Consider the following 18986-nt stretch of genomic DNA (forward strand, 5'->3'; position numbering starts at 1 on the left):
TCCTCTCTCTCTCTCACACACACACACACACACACACACACACTGGGCCCAGTCCTTCAGGCAAGAACAGCCAGGGTTATGATCCAGTGAGAAGCTGGGTTTCCACCTGCCTCCTGCCAGGTAGCGGGCTCTCCTCCTGGGTGGCTTTGCTCAGCAGGTAGAGCCTGAGTTCTGCAAAGGTTCTGTTTCTCCCTGCTTTCTGCCACTCATGCTCTGGTTTACTGCTGTCCTGAACTAAGCAAGGCAGGTTCTGCCATTGTCTGCTCAGCTGTCGTGCCTCCTCGGGGGTGGGGGGCGGTTCTTGATGGTCTTACACTTGGGTATGTGTCGTTCAGCCACCTTGGGAGCAAAGTGGCGGCTGCAGTGAGGACACTGGACATAGTCTGGGTTTTCCGCAGGCAGGATGGGGGGCAAGTCTGAGGGATTCCCACCTCTGGCGATGACCTGTTGGACCTGCCGAGCATGACGAAGGGTGCGGATAAAAGATTCGTGCTTCTGTCTCCAGGTGCTCTTGCGGGGAGGCTCAGGCTGTAACGGGAAATGGACAGTGAGCCTCCAGCTGCCATGGATCTCTCCCCTCTCAGGCTCCCTGACAGCAATAAGGGTGTGAAAAGGGCCTCAACATCAAAGAGCCACAAAGGAGGAAGAGTGATGACTGACCTGCCAGCACTGAGGCCCAGCCCAAGAGCCTCCAAGGAGTGGTCCTACCTGCAGGTCAGGTATCTTCCTGCCAGGTTCCCTGAGGGAGCTGGCTCAGGTAGAAAGTAGAAAGGTGTGGGGAAGAAAACAAGCTGAACTCAGAACTCCTCTCCTACCCTGTTCCCCACGTGCCCAGCACCCCGCTCTCCTCCTGCGAGAAGAGAGATTTGTTCTCTGGAAAAACTGAATTAGATAGGTTTTAAAGTTTTATTTGTTTGCTTTTTATTTGCATTGGTGTTTTGCCTGCATGAGAGCATTGGATCCCCTGGAACTGGAGTTATAGACAGTTGTGAGCTGTGAAGTGGGTACTGGAAATTGAACCTGAGTCCTTTGGAAGAACAATTGGTGTTCTTAATCACTGAGCCATCTTTCCAGTTCCTTAAAGATTTTTTTTAAAACTCCAGTTTGGGGGCTGGAGAGATGGCTCAGAGGTTAAGAGCACTGGCTGCTCTTCAGAGGTCCTGAGTTCAATTCCCAGCAACCACATGGTGGCTCACAACCATCTATAATGAAATCTGGTGCCCTCTTCTGGCCTGCAGGCATACACGGAAGCTGAACACTGTGTACATAATAAATAAATCTTTAAAATAAATAAATAAATAAAATAAAATAAAACTCCAGTTTGTGTCTCTGTGTGTGTACCATATGTGTATAAATGCCCATGAATGAAGGCCTGGAGAGGGTGTTAGATCTCTTGGAGTTACAGGTGGTTGTGAACCACCAGACGTGGGTGGTAGAAATTGAACTCAGGTCCTCTGGAAAAGCAGTAAGCACCATTAACTGCTGAGACAGCTCTCCAACTCCTAGAAAATCCGGCCAGGATAAGGAATGGGGTTCCTTTCAGCACTGGTGGTGGGGAAACCCGAGCAAGAGCACCCAGCAACCACGGAACTGTCAAACTGCTTTAAGATCAGCTCCCAGAGCACCAGTAACTAGCATCCTCTTGGGAGGGACAGTAGTTCTACGGATTCACCCAGTAGCCAGAAATGAACTTTCCAACACTGGCTTTGGGGGCCACCATTACAGGGCTCACTGATAACTATGAAGTCCTTTAGTGAATGAATCCACTAAGCTTAAATGAACAGCAGGATGTGGTGGCGCACACTTTTAATCCCAGCACTCAGGAGGCAGAGACAGGAGGGTCCCTGTGAACTCAAAGCCACCAGTACTAAATGATGAGACCCTGTCTCAAACCAAAATCAAAAAACCACCAAATGAACAGGCAAGGAAAGGTCCCCAAAGCACAAGAACAAAAATTCAGGAAACTGAAACACACACACAAATGCGCACACACACAGAAACATTTTCACAGAAAAATATATCAATAAAGTATTAAAAGATATTGTGTCCAGAGTATAGAGATAGCTCAGCAGTTAACAGCATTGACTGTTCTTGCAGAGGACCCAGTTTTCATTCCCAGGTCCCACGTGAATGCCATGCCTTCTTTGGCCTCCTTTGGCAATGCATACACATGGTGCAGCCATACACACAAGCAAAACACCCATATATATATATATATATATATGTATATATGTATATATATAACAAAAATAAATATTTTTAAAAGAAAGAAATAAAATAACAGCTATAAATTAAAAGCATGATAGTCAAAACTCAAATGGAAGCATTACAAAATAATAAAGAAAAACACTCAGAATGGAAAAAGAGAGAGCAGATGGACAGTAGATATGATTGGAAAATCAGTTCAGAAAGTTCGACATGTGAGCAAACTTGTTCCAATAAAGGACAGAAAGTACGAGAGGAAGTTATTAAATAATATAACTAGTACTTGTAGACTCAAAGATCACAAGTCTTGAAACTGAAATGACTTATCAAAGCTCCGAAGCGAACACTATAAAATCTTAGAATTTTAGAGTAAAGAAAACCCTGTTGGCTTTGGAAAATGAAGCAGGAATCAAAACATTAGAGTTCTCAACAATAAACACTGAGTAATCGAAGCGACAAAGAAACACCGTCTGTAATAAAGTGAGGGTCATGAAATGTCTCTTTTCTCCTTTTATAACTTTTATTAAGTTTGTTCTTTGACAAAAATAGAGTTCTAATAAAGGGGCAGGCATGGAGGCAGAGGCAGGCTGATCTCTGAGCTTCAGGCCAGCCAGGGTTACAGAGTGAGGCAATGTCTCCAAAACGAAGTTCTGATAAAACCATTTCCTCCCTAGATTTCTATACCCAGCCAAATCATCAAATAGGAAGCATTTATGTAGATATTTTCTATAAGTCCATGAGTAAGAATATACCATCTAGGGGCTGGAGAGATGGCTCAGAGGTTAAGAGCATTGCCTGCTCTTCCAAAGGTCCTGAGTTCAATTCCCAGCAACCACATGGTGGCTCACAACCATCTGTAATGGGGTCTGGTGCCCTCTTCTGGCATGCAGGCATACACACAGACAGGATATTGTATACATTATAATGAATGAATAAATAAATAAATAAATATTTTTTAAAAAAGAATATACCATCTATGCGTATCTCTTGGTAAATTTCAGCAAAACAACGAACAGGAAAACAAGAAAAAGACAGGACCAACACAGAAGAGACTTGAGGCACTCCCCGGGTAGCATGCAGCTCTGCTGAAGTCCTTTCTGCCTTGTGTCCCTGTGCAGCTCATGACCTCAATCAGTCTTCTCAGAACTGGGCTGTGTGGTTTAGCTTTAGTGCTACGATATTTAGGAACTTAAGAAGCACAAGGTTCTTTTCAATGATGGCCCCAACTAAGTTATGGTCGGCCATAGGGATCCCCAGTGAATTACCAGTCTGACCAAAAGAGAAAGAATAGTAACTGGTCATCCTGTTATTATCTATCTGCAAAATGCTGACTTCTTGTCGGAAGCTGTATTTTAGGACATTATCTCTAAACAAGCGGGAGACATTCTTGTGGCAATCTCTCAAATTGTACTGAGCGAAAACACTATAATTATTAAGTTATCTTCGAACATCCATCACATCAGTGGGTGTTTTTAAAGGTTCCAGCAAGAGGACATTTAAACTGGAAAGTCCTGAAAAGAGAGAACTGGGAACTGGGAACACATCTCTAATCCCAGCACTTGGAAAGCAGACAGGTGAGTTTGAGGCCAGCCTGGTCTACATAGTGAGTTCTAGGCCAGCCTTCAAGGAGGGAGAGGGAGAGGAGGGAAGGGGAGAGGAGGAGGGAGAGCCCTTGAGGGCTCACATGCTTTGGGAAGAAATGAAACCAAAATATGTTCTATTTTTCCCCTGAACATGTTACATGGGGGCCTTTGAGATCATCTAACATAGGTTTTTGTTTTGTTTTGTTTTTTGTTTTTGTTTTTGTTCGAGACAGGGTTTCTCTGTAGCTTTAGAGCCTGTCCTGGAACTAGCTTTTGTAAATCAGGCTGGCCTCAAACTCACAGAGATCCACCTGCCTCTGCCTCCTGAGTGCTGGGATTAAAAGCGTGCGCCACCACCGCCCGGCTCTAACGTGGGGTTTTCCCAACCCTGTTCATCTAATTCTTTAATATTTTTTAAACTCATGACCCCACAGAAATCACAGACTGAATATGATTTTCTAAAATAAACACTGGGGAATGGGATGCTTGGGATATAGGAAGGGTGGATATGGGAGCAGGGAAGCATATATCTTAATTAAGGGAGCCATCTTAGGGTTGTCAAGAGACTTGACTCTAGAGGGGTTCCCAGGTATCCAGGGAGATGCCCCCAGCTAGTTCCTTGGGCAGCTGAGGAGAGGGAGCCGGAGAAGGCCAGATCCTATATCCATACTCATGAATATCTTGCATATCACCATAGAACCTTCACCTGGCAATGGATGGAGATAGAGACAGAGCCCCACATTGGAGCACCAGACTGAGCTCCCAAGGTCCTGATGAGGAGCAGAAGGAGGGAGAACATGAGAAAGAAAGTCAGAACCGTGACGGGTGTGTTCACCCACTGAGATGGTGGGACAGAACTAACGGGAGATCACCTAGTCCAGTTGGAATGGGACTGATGGAACATCCGACCAAACCGGACTCTCTGAATGTCGCTGACTGTGGAGGCTGACTGAGAAGCCAAGGACAATGGCGATGGGCTTGGACTCTACGACAAGGACGGGCTCTGTGTGAGCCTTGTCAGTTTGGTTAGTCACCTTCCTGGACCTGGGGGGAGTTGGGAGGACCTTGGACTTAACATAGTGTAGGGAACCCTGATGGCTCTTTGGCCTGGAGAGGGAGGGGAGTAGGGGTATGGGTGGAGGGGAGGGGAGGGAAGAGGGAGGAAGAGAGGAGGAGATGGAAATTGTTAATAAAAAATGAGAAAAAAATAAAATAAACACTGTGGAGAAGCCTATTTTACAAACCAAATGGCATACTCTCGAAGGCTGGTTATGGGGCAATGGTCTCCAGGTGGGTCTAAATTAGCTCATAAAGTCCTGAGCCATATCAGTTAAGTGTTGTGAATCCCTAACAGTTCCCATTCGGGTTTTTCTAAAGTGAGGGATGTTTTGGAGAGCCAGCAAGAAAAGAAAAAGAAAAAGAAAAAGAAAAAGAAAAAGAAAAAGAAAAAAAGAGTCCTCAAACAAGTACTTTATCCCTGTGGTCTTAATACCCTAACTGGAGAGGAGGACCCAAACTTACATGTGTTTCTGGAATTTACTAAGAATACATCAAAACTGAGCTCACTTTTAAAGAGTAGGTACAGCTGAGCATGGTGACAAATGAGAGAAGTCAAGGAATTACCATAAATCAATCAATCAATAAATAAATGTCTTATGCTTGTTTTTAACACAAATTGCAAGTTTTTAAAATTTCGTTTTTATGAGTTATTTTTTCCCTGCAGCAAATATGAATTCGTTTTTACAATAATCAAAAGGACATATATTTTAAAGTCTAGATTTTGGAGTCAATTCTAGTAAGATTTAAATCTAATAAGATCAGGAGCAGGGGCTATTGATCAGCAATAGACCGTTTATCTAGTATATACAGGTCCCTGAGGCTAACACTAAAAGATAAAAATCTACTTAAGCTTTGTGTGTGTGTGTGTGTGTGTGTGTGTGTGTGTTGAGGGGGTAGGTCTGATGTGTATGTATTTAGATGTCTGAGCCTTGTGTGTGTGTATGTACACACGCATGTATGTGTGTTTAGATGTCTGAGCCTTGAATTTTGAATGGATACAATGATAGACAATAAGATTCTTCCAGAAGTGTGAGGCTTGTAGAAAAAGCGCTGATCACAGAGACTAGCAAAGAGTAGTTGTGATTCTCCCCTCCATTCTACATTGTCCCATTTCCCCCAGTTCCCAACGGGAACTAGCGAGGACACAGCAGGCCATTACACGCACCCCCATACAGAGTCAAACCTAGGAGGTGCTTATTACCTTGGCGGCGGTGGCTGGCCCCTTCCAGTTCAAGTACTGCTCTAGCTCTGTGCCCTTAGCCCGGGCCCTGGAGGAGTCGAACACTTTCCTCTTGGACCCTTGCATCCTCCCACAGACGGTGGAGTGTCTCTGCAGCCTGAGAGAAAGAAACGAGCGTCCACAGTGGCTGCACTTGCCCAGCTCTGGCTCTTCTGTGGAGGAACCGGACCCCAAGGAGCTTGGTGATGCCGACTGGCTTGATGCCTGCAATGTGCTACCCAGCTCTTCTGAAGGTTGCAGGAATTCGGCTGCGGAAGGCCCTGAGTCTCGGACTTTGTTGTTGCTTGCCATCAGCCTCTCCCTTTTGAGCCTCTGGATTTCATAATCAGAGAACTGGAGTGGGCTAGAGGTTTTCTGAGCCCATTCACAAGGTTGACCCTCTCCCCTGTCTCTACTGAATTCCTCGGAACTGAACCCGGGAGATAAGCTGGGTGTCTGTGTGGCGTTGCTGTTACTGTCCCTAACTCTCCCTGCAGAGAGGGTCCTTCTTAGTAGCTCTCTGTCTTCATGCTCCTGGGCCCGTTTCTTTTCCTTCTGAATCCTTCGGAGACCCTCTTCTGTCTTCTTCAGCTTCTCTCTCAGGAGGCTCTCTTTTCTGCGGATTTCCATCTCTAGCGTCTCACCTGCCACTTCTAGTCTTCGGATCTGTGTCCACTCGGCCCTATGGAGGTCTGCCATGACCTTCTCTGCCTGCACAGAGGCAAATAGAGACGAATTCAACCAGCTCCTCAAACCAAAGTTGTTGTCTGAAAACTCGCTGGAGTCAGAGAGTCTTGGATAGGCATTCTGGTCCCCATCAGTGCCTACCTCACCTGTACTATGAGACTTCCGGTGGGCCATGGGTTTCAGTGGGTATGCCCGATCTACCCCAACTCGTTTCTTCCTAAAGGGAATGAAGTCTTGGTCATTTGCTTTGGGATACCGGGGTCGAGAGTTTGGCAAGGAAAACAAGCCCTTTCCTTGGCCCTGGGGATTGCTTGCTGAGCTCTGCTGGCTGATCCTGGCACTCTGGGGACAGGAGTGCCTCCGGGCTTCTGTGCACATGTTCCCTTTGGGGTGAGCGGAGACATCCTCCTCCTGCTCCAGCTCTGTGTTGCTCCAAAGCTTCTGCTGGAAATTGTTCCTCAAGTGTCCCATCGAGGACCGCTGGGAAGAGTCACCTTGTTCATAAGGGTCCTGCTTAGCGGAGTGGAGCCCTGGCGCTTCTGTTTTATTATGTGGGAACATAACGCCCACAGGCAGATGTGGAGCCAACTGGAGACCAGCCATTCAGGGCCTGGACCGAAGCCTAGGGGAAGATTTAAAACAGATACATGGGGAGAATTATTCTGAGCTTCACTCCTTGCTGCTAGGCTGCTAGAGTAAACTGTTCGTACATTTGCCCTGCCCACATTCCCTTTAAACTTAGTGAGGAATCGGCCAGGACCTTCCTTCAGTAAGCATTTATTTAGTGGGTGACGATTATGTGCCAGACATTGTTAAGCCCCGTGGACCAAATCATGAACGGGACACAGGTGTTCTGCCGCTAGCTTTCCTCCACACCCGTATTCGATCTGCCATACACTATTATGGAATGGGTGGAAAGAGCCTTAGATCGAAGGTCATCTGTGACAATAAATAATATAAATAAATAAACAAACAAACAAACAAACCAGGCAACCTACTCTTACTAGCCCCGGTTCTTGTAAACTGCAGAGTCTGCTCCGAGTCCGGCCCCACATTTTTACAGCGTGAGAACAGTGGCCTGGCGACGGGGCCTGGCATGGAGCTCTCCCTGGGCTTTCCCCCTGCTAGGAACTACGAAGAGCACCGGGCGCCCCGGCTTGAAGCAGGTGCTTGGCTGTGAAACTCTCATCCAAAGTTGCTCTATGGTCCAAACCGCACCAGGTACCAGTGTGTAGGGGCGCGGGGCGCGACTCCCCACCGCCCCAGTCCGCTTTAGATCCGGAACTCGAAAGTTATGCTCTGTCCCAGAGGGTCAAACGGTAACCCTCCCGGGGATTCGGCCTCTAGAGACAAACTCTCACTCTCCGGTCCCTTGGGAGGTGGTGGTAACGATTCCGTGTCTCCCCTCCTTTTCGCATACCTGAGGCGCTTAGGGGTCACTCCTGCTGAGGAAAAAAATCCCCCAAAACCCACTTTTTCCACACCTGACTAAACCCAACTGCCGTCCGCGCAGGCGCTCTCTTGTCCACCTCTGTTATTCCCGTTGCCTGGAGACCAGAGCGCCGCCTCTGGTTGCGACCTTCCAACCCCAGACCTGCGCAGGCGCGGTACACAAGCGGTCCGGCGCTGCCCGGAAAATGGGTTTGGGGTGGAGGAAGGTGGGGGTAAGGGTGCCGGCGGGTCACTTGACTCAGGGTGCAGCCAACTCTGCAGCTCAGATCAGCGCTGCCTTGGGGCGGGGAGAGGAGAGGCTTTTCTGGGGCTACATCAAAGAAGAACTTGCATTTCCCTGAGAACGATGCTCCCAGACCTTAGGGAGAAGGGTGGAGCCCCTAGATGGGCTGCGGAGTCACCCTGCCACAAGATTCGGGGATCCGCCCGGCTAGTGGGAGTGGGACTGCTGATTGCCCTTCTGAGCGCACTTGGCTGCTGCTCCCAGGCCCCAGGTAGGGCTGCAAAGCTCCAGGCTATATGCTCCTGGGCTGTTCTCCCCTTGCAATGCTTTGGCGCTTGCGATTAGATTTACTTTTATTTCGTTACGTGTTATCGTCCCAGGGTAGTTTCCAAGGCCAATCTAATTATGTTACTATTATAATGTTTTACTCTTACGAGGTAAATCTGACCGTTTCTACTTTGGGCCCCGGAATGACTCAGCCAAATGTAATGATAATAAAGTTAAGTACCAGATCGACAATAATGAGCATAGCTTGATTTCAACAGTAAATGATCCCCTGTAACTTTTCGACATCAGAAGAGGGTTTATTTGTCTTCTTCGTGCTTCAGTTCATTTGGATAAGCTTTTTGGAACAGACAGCTCAGTTTTTCCTGTAACTAAGCAGAAGATTCGTGCACGTGGGAAATAAAGTGGACAGCAGTCCCGTTAATCCTTCAACATATCAGATGTCAGCTTTTCTGTGCTACAAAGAAATTCCTTGGTGGGTTCTCCAGCGCAGATTATCAGTCGTTGTTTTCATTCCCAGTTGTCCCTTTTGCCTCTCCACACTGCAGACTTTTCCCACTGACTCGGGCCGGGGAAATTTCAGCTTTCCCCCTGATTAAGTCTTCTTCTATGGCTTTTCCCTATGCATCCATCCCTTTTAACTACTTTCAGGACCCTCCGTGTTAATCTCTGGTTTTAAAATATGCATGAGTTCTTCGTGCAAAAAAGTTTTTCACTTCGCTGGACCTGCCTCCTACTTGTTTCTCTTCTTCTTCTGTTTTGTTTTGTTTGTGTTTGGTTTGAGACAGGCTTCCTGTCCAGCCCCCTGACCCTCCTGCCTATGTCATCAGCTTGCCTTAGATTCCCCCAGGCACACACACACATACACACACACACACACACACACACACACACACTTACTTTTCCTTATTCCTCTTCCTTGTCCAGTCCCCTGCGGTCTGACTTCTGCTTGCCTGTTAACTGCACACTATTCATGTCCTTCCCATGAGTAAAGGCAAGAAGGCAAGCTTCTATTTCTGCAGCCTATTCGCTGGACGGTGTTCATCATTCATTGCCTTAAAACTCAATTCCCTATAGTGAGATTTCATTTATGTCTTCTAAACAAAGCTTGCCTGAAGACCAGTAGGTAAAACTAAACCATTAGAAGACAGGCTGTGGTGGCCCACTCCTTTAATCCCAGGATTTGGGAGACAGAAGCAGATGGATCCCAGTGAGTTCAAGGCCAACCTGGGCTACACAAGACCAATGCAGAAATAGATTCAGATAGTGGTGGTTCACACCTTTAACCCCAGCACTAGAGAGGAATATAAACCAGGATGAGACAGAAACTCTTTCTCTTTAGTCTGAGTATTTCTTAGAGATAAGAGCTCTCTAGTGGTTGGCTGCTTTGCTTTTCTGATCTTCAGGTTGAATCCCACTCTCTGTCTCTGTTTTATTGTTCATGCTATACTCACTACTTACTCCTGTGTCCTCTTGCTTTCTTCTTTCTCAGCCTTGCTCCATCTATTTCTATTTAAGGTTTCAGGCATTTATACTTTCCCCTTTATTGGCCTCCTAAGTTTAGATGTTCTCCCAAGCACTCTTATTTTTCATGTATATGCAGTTAGAGGCATTCTCTTCCTTATGACTTCTACCAGATGCTGAAATCTGGAATTTTGTCTATGTTTAAAATATTCCTTGGTGGGGCTGGATATATGACTCAGTGGTTAAGAGCACTGGCGACTCTCCCAAAGGACCTAGGTTCAATTCCCAGCCCTACATGGTAGTTCACAACTGTCTGTGACTCCAGTTCTTGGGCATCCAGTACCCTCATACAGTCATATATGCAGAAAAAAACACCAACGCAAATGAAATAAAATAAATGTTTTTAAAAATATTCCCTTCTGCTGGACAGTGGTGGCGCACACCTTTAATCCCAGCACTCGGGAGGCAGAGGCAGGCAGGTCTCTGTGAGTTCGAGACCAGCCTGGTCTACAAGAGCTAGCTCCAGGACAGGCTCTAAAGCTGCAGAGAAACCCTGTCTCGAAAAACCAAAAAAAAAAAAAAAAATCCCCTTCTTAGTGAGAGTCTTCTCAGTTATAAATTTCTAACTACCCACCTGTCACCTCCTCATGACAGCTCCCCAGGAGCCCCAATCCGTGGGACAGAACACTGGTGATCTCCATATTCTCTGTCTGCTGTTTCTGTTTCATGACCTCTCACCCTCAAAGCATACGTCATCTTCCTAGCTCTCTCTAGCCACCTCTTCCAACTGACCTACAAATTCTACTTAGTTTACATCTGCAGTTTTTTCCCATAATAAGCTGTATGCTCCCATGTTCTGCCTGTGTTTCTTGTGGGGATGGCTTTACCCTCTTCACCATCAGCACCTGCGTCCCAAATCTGTCCTTATTGTTTTCCAAATGAGGATTCTAAAACCTTCTTTCCTAGCTTTCTTGAGATATTAACAGGGTCTGGGCTTATTAATCAGTGGTAGAAGGTATACTTAGAATGCACAGGACCTAGATCCCATTCCCAAGTAACAAAAACACGCGCGGGCACACACGCACACACATACACGCATGCACACATGCACACACGCACACAAAGAGTGGGGAAGGGAAGGAGGGAGAGAGAGATTACAAATAATAAGTGTAGTACTTTGGAAACATGTACACTAAAAATTGATACTGAGATTATTAGCACAGCTCCTGCTCAAGAATGAAACACAAACCGGGCAATGGTGGCGCACGCCTTTAATCCCAACCTTCCTCTTGGAAGGCAAAAACAGGCAGATCTCAGTGAGTTCGAGGCCAGCCTGGTCTACAAAATGAATTCTAGGACAGCCAGGACTGTAATACACAGAAACCCTGTCTCGAAAAAACAAAACAAAACAAAAACAAAAAAAGCAAAACAGAAACAAAAAAGAAGCAGCACAAATTTACAAAGTATGTCTTTTAAAACTTGTACATATTGTGGTTGTGGAGATAGCTTAGTCAAGACCTGACTCAGTTGCCAAAACCCACATTTAAAAAAGTCAGACTTGGTGGCACAGATTTGTATTTCTGCTTCTGAGAATGCAAAGACAGGTGACTCCCTGGGCTCCCTGCCACCCAGTCTAGCCTACTCAGCAAGTTCTAGGGCCGCGAGAGACACTGCTCTAAGGAAAAAATAGGTTGTGCCTGGAGAACAACACTTCAGGTTGTCCTCTGGCCCTCACATGTATGTCCACATTCACACATAAACAACGGGAAGATGCACAAATCATACATACATACATATATACATATATAATAATGTAAAATGTGAGGTTTTGATACAAGGATACATTGTAAAATGATTAAATTTAACTAACTAATAAATCATTCTGACTTCTGGTCCTATAGTTTCTCTTCCATAGTGATTCTTTTTTTTTCTTTATTTGTTTTTTTGAGACATGGTTTATCAGTGTGGTTTTGGCTGTCCTGGAACTCACTTTGTGGAGCAGGCTGGCCTCAAACCATTTTCTATCTCCCACATTAGATGTAGAATATCTCTGTAGTCCTGTCTCCCTTTAATAAACTGAGGCAATCTCAGGAGCTCTCAACCATGGTTGTGCAGTGGGAAGCAATGGGAATAAAATGTGGGCGTATATATTCAGAAGGTTCCCCAGAGGTCCTGACGTGCACATGGCGTTGAGTGCTCCCGGCTTCATCACAACCATTCTTACCTTCTTGCCGATGGGCACTACCTTACCCACAAACTGGGGAATGGTAGAAGGCCGTATTTTGGGAGTGGACTTTGGCCTGGCCGCCTGAAACTAAATCCTGGCTACATCACTTTCTGGTTGTGACTCTGTAAGTATGGAAAAATGCGGTCTTCTCCACAAGCCCTTTCTCAGTCTTTCCAGTCAGAATTAATCTCTGCTTCTTCGTAACGCTTTCTGTTTTGTTGTAATGCAGAGCTGGTTCGTGAGGAATTCTCAAGAACATTTATGAAATGCATTACCACATTGCACATTATCTTGTCATTCTGTGCTTCACATTTGTCTGTAATAAAGAACTCTTTGAGGGCAGAGATGATACATCATTCGTCTTCGTACACCATATGGTGTTCTGTCCATATAATGCTTAATGGGTTTGGAATCTATAGGGAAACTTATTTTAAATGAGTTTTAGAGCAATTACATCAGTCAAATACACTGTTTAGTGTTGTTTTCAAATATTGCCAAGGACACCGTTCAGTCCAGCCCCTTCACCTCCCAGCAGGAAGGCTTCATGACTCTGTAATGGGGAGCTACTGCCATGGTGGATCTCCATAGCTACCTCAGCAAACTGTCTCATCTTGCCCAGTTGGCCAACCCGACATATTAACAAATGGGGCCCAGTGTGGTAAAATGATATAATATATACAAGTAACCCAAAAGGAACAATAAACATCACACACAATTTGTTTCATACACATTTTCACTCCTAAGGGTAACTGAATTCCAATGCATATGCGGCAATTCTCATTTTAGCAGTCCCCACCTAAAAACCCCTTCATAATTTTCTTTTTCTAAAAGTAAATGCATGCAATTTGGTTATTTTGCTTGGATTTATAGATTCAATTGAGATCCTGGAGCCATGAATTACTTGTATGTGCTTTATTATTTATTATTTTATTTATGCATAATCTTAGTAAGGTAGACTCTTGGTGACAGCTTCCTAAAACCCAGATAGAATAACTTCATCATGATAGTGTATTTACTGTCCCTTCCTACCAAGTCCAAATTATGCATAACCCAAAACTGGAAGAGAATTGGAAGAAAGAAAAAAATAGGCCAGAAAAGTGGGTATGAATCCTATTCTATTGATTTACTTATGATGCTTAATGTTTGTTGTCTGTCTCTCATCTCAAGAATGGCTAAGCTACCCGAGTGCAGGATTCTGCTATTACAGTCAACGGATATATGCCAACAGCTCTTGGCACGTAGTAGGTAGTCATGTTACTGTTTAGTTTATGAGTGGACATATTCTAAGTGTTTCGTCTATGCCTTTCCATACCCACGTGGAAATGAGAAGAGAGGTACGTTTAGTGACAGAAAAGGGAGCAGGCAGGCTGGGTCAGTGGGCAGAAAGCCTGACTGCTTACTTGATCAATCCAAATCCAGGTTTACCGGTCCTGAAGCCCCGCCCTCGGGCGGGCTCTTGGTCGACAACCTACCTATGATTGGTTGGACCTTGGTGATGCGCGTGCAGGCCGCGTTGGAGAAGCCGCTCTCTAAACTTCCGGGAGCGGCGGTTTTCTTAGCGTGGGCGGTTGATCTGGAGGTCTCTGGAGCGTTTCGGGCGGCTGGTGGGGAAGCCCGCGAAGCCTGAGTGTCCGCCGCTCGGACCATCCAAGTGTCAGTTGGAGGGGATTGCGGGCCGCGTGGGGAGAGGACGGATGGCGGCCGCAGGGCTGCGAGGGTAGCGGGGTGAGCAGGTGAAGGCCCTCGACCCCTTGGGCCTTGCGTTAACACCCACCCACCCACTTACTCCTGCAGTTCTGGGACCCTGAGATTCCGCAGAGGTCCCAGGGGTGATGGAGTATGGGTGCAGCCTCTTCTTAGAATGGGGTCCTGGCACAGTGCCTCACCTTGCTGCTTTCCTGGTTTCTGACAGGTCTGAGCATGGCAGAAGGGAACACCTTGGTCTCAGTGGATTATGAAATTTTTGGGAAGGTTCAAAGAGTGTTTTTCCGCAAGTACACTCAGGTATGTGTCCTATAGACTTGAAGAGGTGTCGGGGCGCAATACTAGGTGATGGACATGAGGCCTTGTTCTGACAAATGGGAATTCGACTTTTTGGTAGCTTCAAGGGGACAGTTGCGGCTGGAGATGAGCGATGGATTGAGACTCTTTCGCAGTCTGTAAAACACCGTGCAAATGAAAGCAGCTCCCGACTGGTTTCTTTCAAGCAGTGGTAAGGGAGCATCTAGACTCTTCTGAAGAATACCCCTAAGCACCCTGTTGTGCTGTCACCAAGCCAAGTCACTTTTATAGGAAAGCCACCGTCAAGATGGAGATGGCATTAGGTGAACTGATCAGACTGACGTAAGTCAGGTGATCACCGTCATACCCGCCACAAGTTTATTCCTCCAGCTTCCTCTCAAGACCTCAGTTTCTTTCTGTTTTTATCGTTGAACAAGGACAAGAGCATCCACCCTTTCTAATGTCAGTTTTCCTTATTAAAATACCTTATCAGGCTAGGCGTGGTGGTACACGCTTTTAATCCCAGCACTCAGGAGGCAGAGGCAGGTGGATCTCTGTGAGTTTGAGGCCAGCCTGGTCTACATAGCAAGTTCAGTTCAGTACATCAAGGACTGCATAGAGAACCCTCCTCTCAAAAAACAAAAACAACAAACACAAAACTCTATCCATTCCAGTATAGGTGTTAGCATCAAAGGTGAGTCTGGTATTTCCCCTTATAGTAATGGGGAGTATTTGAGGGAATGAACAAACGTGGCAGCCTCTGCCTCTGTTTCCCTGCCACTAATCGCCAGTGCACAAGGGCAATCTCACTTTCCTTTCTGCCTTCAGCAGAGGGCGATCAGGCTGTTGACTGCCCAGATCATGTGCACCCTACAGAGTAAGATGTAGGTAGGTGGTGGCGCACATGTCTTTAATCCCAGCACTCGGGAGGCAGAGGCAGGCGGATCTCTGTGAGTTTGAGGCCAGCCTGGTCTATAAGAGCTAGCTCCAGGACAGGCTCCAAAGCTACGGAGAAACCCTGTCTCAAAAAAAAAAAAAAAAAAAAAAAAAAAAGATACTGGCCCTCAGCACTTTCCTCCAGGTGTCCCACTGCTGGGACTGCGATGCTGAAAACCCAGACCTGAATCTTTGAAGAGGGAGTCAGTGGTCAGCGCCTCTCACTCTACTAACTTACAAACCCGTCTTTCTGTTCTGTGTTCATTTGTGAAGCACCTGTCAAATGCTGAAAGCCAGAGCGAGGTTTGAGTTAGCATTACCACTGGTTATGCGGGGCACGTTCCTGTGATTTCGTAAATGGTGGTGACATGCTCATAGAGGAATCTATGTTGTTGAGGAAAAGGGAACACATATTACAGGGCATCTTTCTCTACCTGCCCCACCTCCACCCCCAGTTTGGAGACAGTTTAGAATACAGAAAAGCAAATACTGATAATGAAAATGCTGTTTGGGGACTCTACTTTTCCTTTCCTTTCTTTTCCAAGACAGAGTTTCTCTGTGTAGCTCTAGTGGCTGTCCTGGAATTGGCTCTGTAGACCAGGCTGGCCTTGAACTCAAGAGATCCTCCTGTCTCTGTCTTCAGAATGCTGGGATTAAAGTCGTGTTCCACCACTGCCTCGCTTTTAGTATTTTTCTATCTGTAGATTTGTAAGCATTTGTTTTCTTTTTCTTAATTATTATTTGTTTTTGTTTTTTTTTTTAGATAGGGTTTCTCTGTATAATAACCATAGCTGTCCTGGAACTCACTTTGTAGACCAGGCAGCCTTGAACTCACAGAGATCCATATGCCTTTGCCTCCTGAGTGCTGGGATTAAAGGCGTGTACCACCATTGCCCAGAAACTTTATTTTTTTTAATTAAATAATTTAAAATTTTTTTGTGTATTGGTGTTTTACCTGCATGAATGTCTGTGTAAGAACGTCGGATCCCCTGCAACTTGAGTTACGGACAGTTGTGAGCTGTCATGTGGTTGCTGGGAATTGTACCCAGGTCCTCTGGAAGAGCAGCCAGTGCTCTTAGCCATTGAGCTACCTCTCCAGCTCCCTCATGTTCAGCTTTAAAGACTTTGTGATTACTTATTAGACAGAAAAAAAACCATTAGGATAAGGAGCAGCAGGATTGGAAAGGGGATTGGCATGAGATTCCCTTTAGACATGAGCTTTACTGGGAGAGCCTTGTGACTGTGGGGGTCTGTGGCCATGCCTTGAGGTAGGAGAGCAGTATGAGAGACAGACAGTACATCAGATCAGGCAACATATCAGGGCTTACAGGCTTTCTGGTACTGTGACTCAGTGGGTAAAGGCACTTGCCACCAAGCCCTGTGGGCTGAGTTCAAGAGTCCCCAGGACCCACAAGATGGAAGGAGGGGCAGGCCTCTGCAGGCAGTCCTCTGACCTCCACACTTGTGCTACGGTATGCATGCCTCACCCTAATAAATAAGTAAATGTAATTCAAAAGTATGTTTTTGTAGTGGAGAGGAGTATTGTTAATAAAGGTAACCTAGGAGCCTGGGGAGATGGCTCAGCAACCTGCACTGTTCTTCCAAAGGACTCAAGTTCTGTTGCCAGAGCACACATAGGGTGATTCATAACCACCTCTAATTCTAGTTCCGGGAGCCTGGCACCACCCTCTTCTGGACTCCATGGGAACCAGCACTCAACACGCTCACATACTGTACCCTCTGTATATGCATAATTAAAAATATTTTTTTAAAAAAACATAGAGATAGCCACCACAGATGGAATCTTCAATGAAATCCCCCAAACAAAAGAAAATATCTGACTCTTAGTCTTTTCAGTATTAGAATTTGTTAGTTAGTTATTTTTAGGATTTAGTATAGGACAGTCTACAGGAGTAGGAGCCTGGAGGAACCAAGATACTGGATAGGACCATATATTAGAGGCTGTGAGCTCTGCGGCTATAACACAGCATGGCTTTTTAAATTCTTGGGCCAGAGAGCGCTGCAGCAGGGGCATGGCCTGGTTTCTCCAGGCTGCCTGTTTGGTCTCTCAGAGCAGCCAGTGTCGTCAGTGGCCAGGCCCATGATCTAACCAGTCAGATGGAAGCATGACAGCCGTAGGGCCTTGTGAGCCCCTAGTGTCAGAGCCCAATCTCAGCTGCTTTCCTTCTCTACCAAAGATGACAGAAAGTGGGCTTTGGGTGTAATGTAAACATGTTGGGTTAGAGAAACCTCTGGAGTAAAAACAACAGTTGTGTTGCCCAGGAAATTGTGAAATACTGTGTAATGGTCTTTAAAGATAGAAAGGATCGCTTCATCTGGATTCATTTACGTGTGGTCCTGGCTACGGCAAAGGGAAGGATCAAATAACTTCAAGCTTTTTCTGTCTAATGCACCCAGTAGATTGCTGGTTAAGAGACGAGAAAATGAGGGTTGGGGTATATCTTAGAGCTGTTATACTTGCCTGGGTAGCATGTATCAGGCCCTCGGTGAATCCCCTGTACGGCAAAAACCCTCACTAAAACTCAGGGTCTCTCTCACTTCGTTTTACTTGGCTGGGCGGGATAGCGCACACTTCTAATCCAAGCACTCAGAGGGCAGAGGCAGGAGGATGGCTGGAAGACCGAGGCTAGCTGGGACTACCTGATAAGTTCCATCTAGGTCAGCCAATGTTACATAGTGAAACTGTCTCAAGAAAAGAAAAAAGAAAGAGCTGCAAGCCCAGGAGCCTAGAAGAGTCAGCCTTAGGAAAGCATTTTAAAGGCATCTTTCGGGGGCTTACTCTTTAGTCCTAACCATGTTCATTACTGAATAATGGAAATTGTCAGGAATTCAGCGCTGAGTTTTGTAGAATGAAAAGGGAAGTGGAATCGAGTAGCTACTCTTGATGTTAAAGTCAGCCACAGGATTCTCCTTGGTGTCTGTTTTGATTTTTCTGGACAATGTCAAATTAGTCTCAGTGGTTTGACTTCAGGCCAAGATTCTGGCCACAGAGTGTGGTCTCGCTTTGTTCTGTGCAGCCTCACTGGATCGTTCTTTCTCTTCTCTCCCCGCTAGGCTGAGGGCAAAAAGCTCGGTTTGGTGGGCTGGGTCCAGAACACCGATCGGGGCACCGTGCAAGGACAGCTGCAAGGCCCCGTCTCCAAGGTGCGGAGCATGCAGGAATGGCTGGAGAAGAGAGGAAGTCCCAAATCCCACATCGACAGAGCGAACTTCAACAATGAGAAAGTCATCTCAAAGCTGGATTATTCAGATTTTCAAATTGTAAAATAATGACCTGAATTTTAATGTTTTCAAAATTATCTCCCTCCTTTTTTTTTTACTGACAAAGCACTATTCTGTGATCAGTATTAGCTTTTGTAAGTTATTTTAGCTGCGCATTTGAAAGTTACCATGTATCACATGTATGATGGAATGCAATTGTGTACAATTCTAACCAATAAAAACACACTAGAACCTGATGCTTATTGTGCTTAAATCTTTAGTGAACTTTTGGGCAACATGATGTAATCAATCAGTGTTGTGAGAGGAAGACTTTGCAGTAGTTTAACGGGGCCTGAAGGGGAAGAAGTGACTGTGAGTCATTTTTGTGAATTGTTTCTCAGTTTCTTCAGATTAGATGTGTGG

The 18986-nt window shown here is 45.9% G+C and overlaps 2 protein-coding genes across 4 annotated transcripts; one reads left to right on the plus strand and one right to left on the minus strand.

Moving 5' to 3' along the window:
- Positions 1 to 36: 36 nt before the first annotated feature.
- Positions 37 to 8324, minus strand: Zc2hc1c (zinc finger C2HC-type containing 1C). 2 transcript variants are annotated; one of them, XM_038337350.1, is made up of 3 exons: positions 8238 to 8324; positions 6049 to 7375; positions 37 to 528 (listed from the first exon to the last, which is right to left on the minus strand). In XM_038337350.1, exons 2-3 carry the CDS (start codon positions 7354 to 7356, stop codon positions 265 to 267), a joined length of 1572 nt encoding a protein of 523 aa, XP_038193278.1. In that variant the 5' UTR covers positions 7357 to 7375; positions 8238 to 8324; the 3' UTR covers positions 37 to 264. The 2 variants fall into 2 exon arrangements, with proteins under 2 accessions (XP_038193278.1, XP_038193277.1); XM_038337349.1 differs by having other exon boundaries at positions 8174 to 8276.
- Positions 8325 to 8459: 135 nt separating this feature from the next.
- Positions 8460 to 18820, plus strand: Acyp1 (acylphosphatase 1). 2 transcript variants are annotated; one of them, XM_038337040.1, is made up of 3 exons: positions 8460 to 8699; positions 14317 to 14408; positions 18417 to 18820. In XM_038337040.1, the coding sequence occupies exons 1-3, from the start codon at positions 8552 to 8554 to the stop codon at positions 18630 to 18632; spliced, it is 456 nt and encodes a 151-aa protein (XP_038192968.1). In that variant the 5' UTR covers positions 8460 to 8551; the 3' UTR covers positions 18633 to 18820. The 2 variants fall into 2 exon arrangements, with proteins under 2 accessions (XP_038192968.1, XP_038192967.1); XM_038337039.1 differs by lacking the exon at positions 8460 to 8699 and adding an exon at positions 13918 to 14057.
- Positions 18821 to 18986: the final 166 nt, after the last annotated feature.

Source organism: Arvicola amphibius, chromosome 7 (assembly GCF_903992535.2).
Source record: "Arvicola amphibius chromosome 7, mArvAmp1.2, whole genome shotgun sequence".
Lineage (NCBI taxonomy): Eukaryota > Metazoa > Chordata > Mammalia > Rodentia > Cricetidae > Arvicola > Arvicola amphibius.

What these genes read in the sequence shown, in the direction of transcription:
- Zc2hc1c (XM_038337350.1), bottom strand. Translation starts at nt 7,356, where the DNA reads ATGGCTGGTCTCCAGTTGGCTCCACATCTGCCTGTGGGCGTTATGTTC. An exon ending in GGCCAGCCACCGCCGCCAAG is followed by an intron (nt 529 to 6,048) that starts GTAATAAGCACC and finishes TTCCCGTTACAG; the next exon opens with CCTGAGCCTCCCCGCAAGAG.
- Acyp1 (XM_038337040.1), top strand. Translation starts at nt 8,552, where the DNA reads ATGCTCCCAGACCTTAGGGAGAAGGGTGGAGCCCCTAGATGGGCTGCG. An exon ending in CTGCTGCTCCCAGGCCCCAG is followed by an intron (nt 8,700 to 14,316) that starts GTAGGGCTGCAA and finishes GGTTTCTGACAG; the next exon opens with GTCTGAGCATGGCAGAAGGG. An exon ending in TTTTCCGCAAGTACACTCAG is followed by an intron (nt 14,409 to 18,416) that starts GTATGTGTCCTA and finishes TCTCCCCGCTAG; the next exon opens with GCTGAGGGCAAAAAGCTCGG.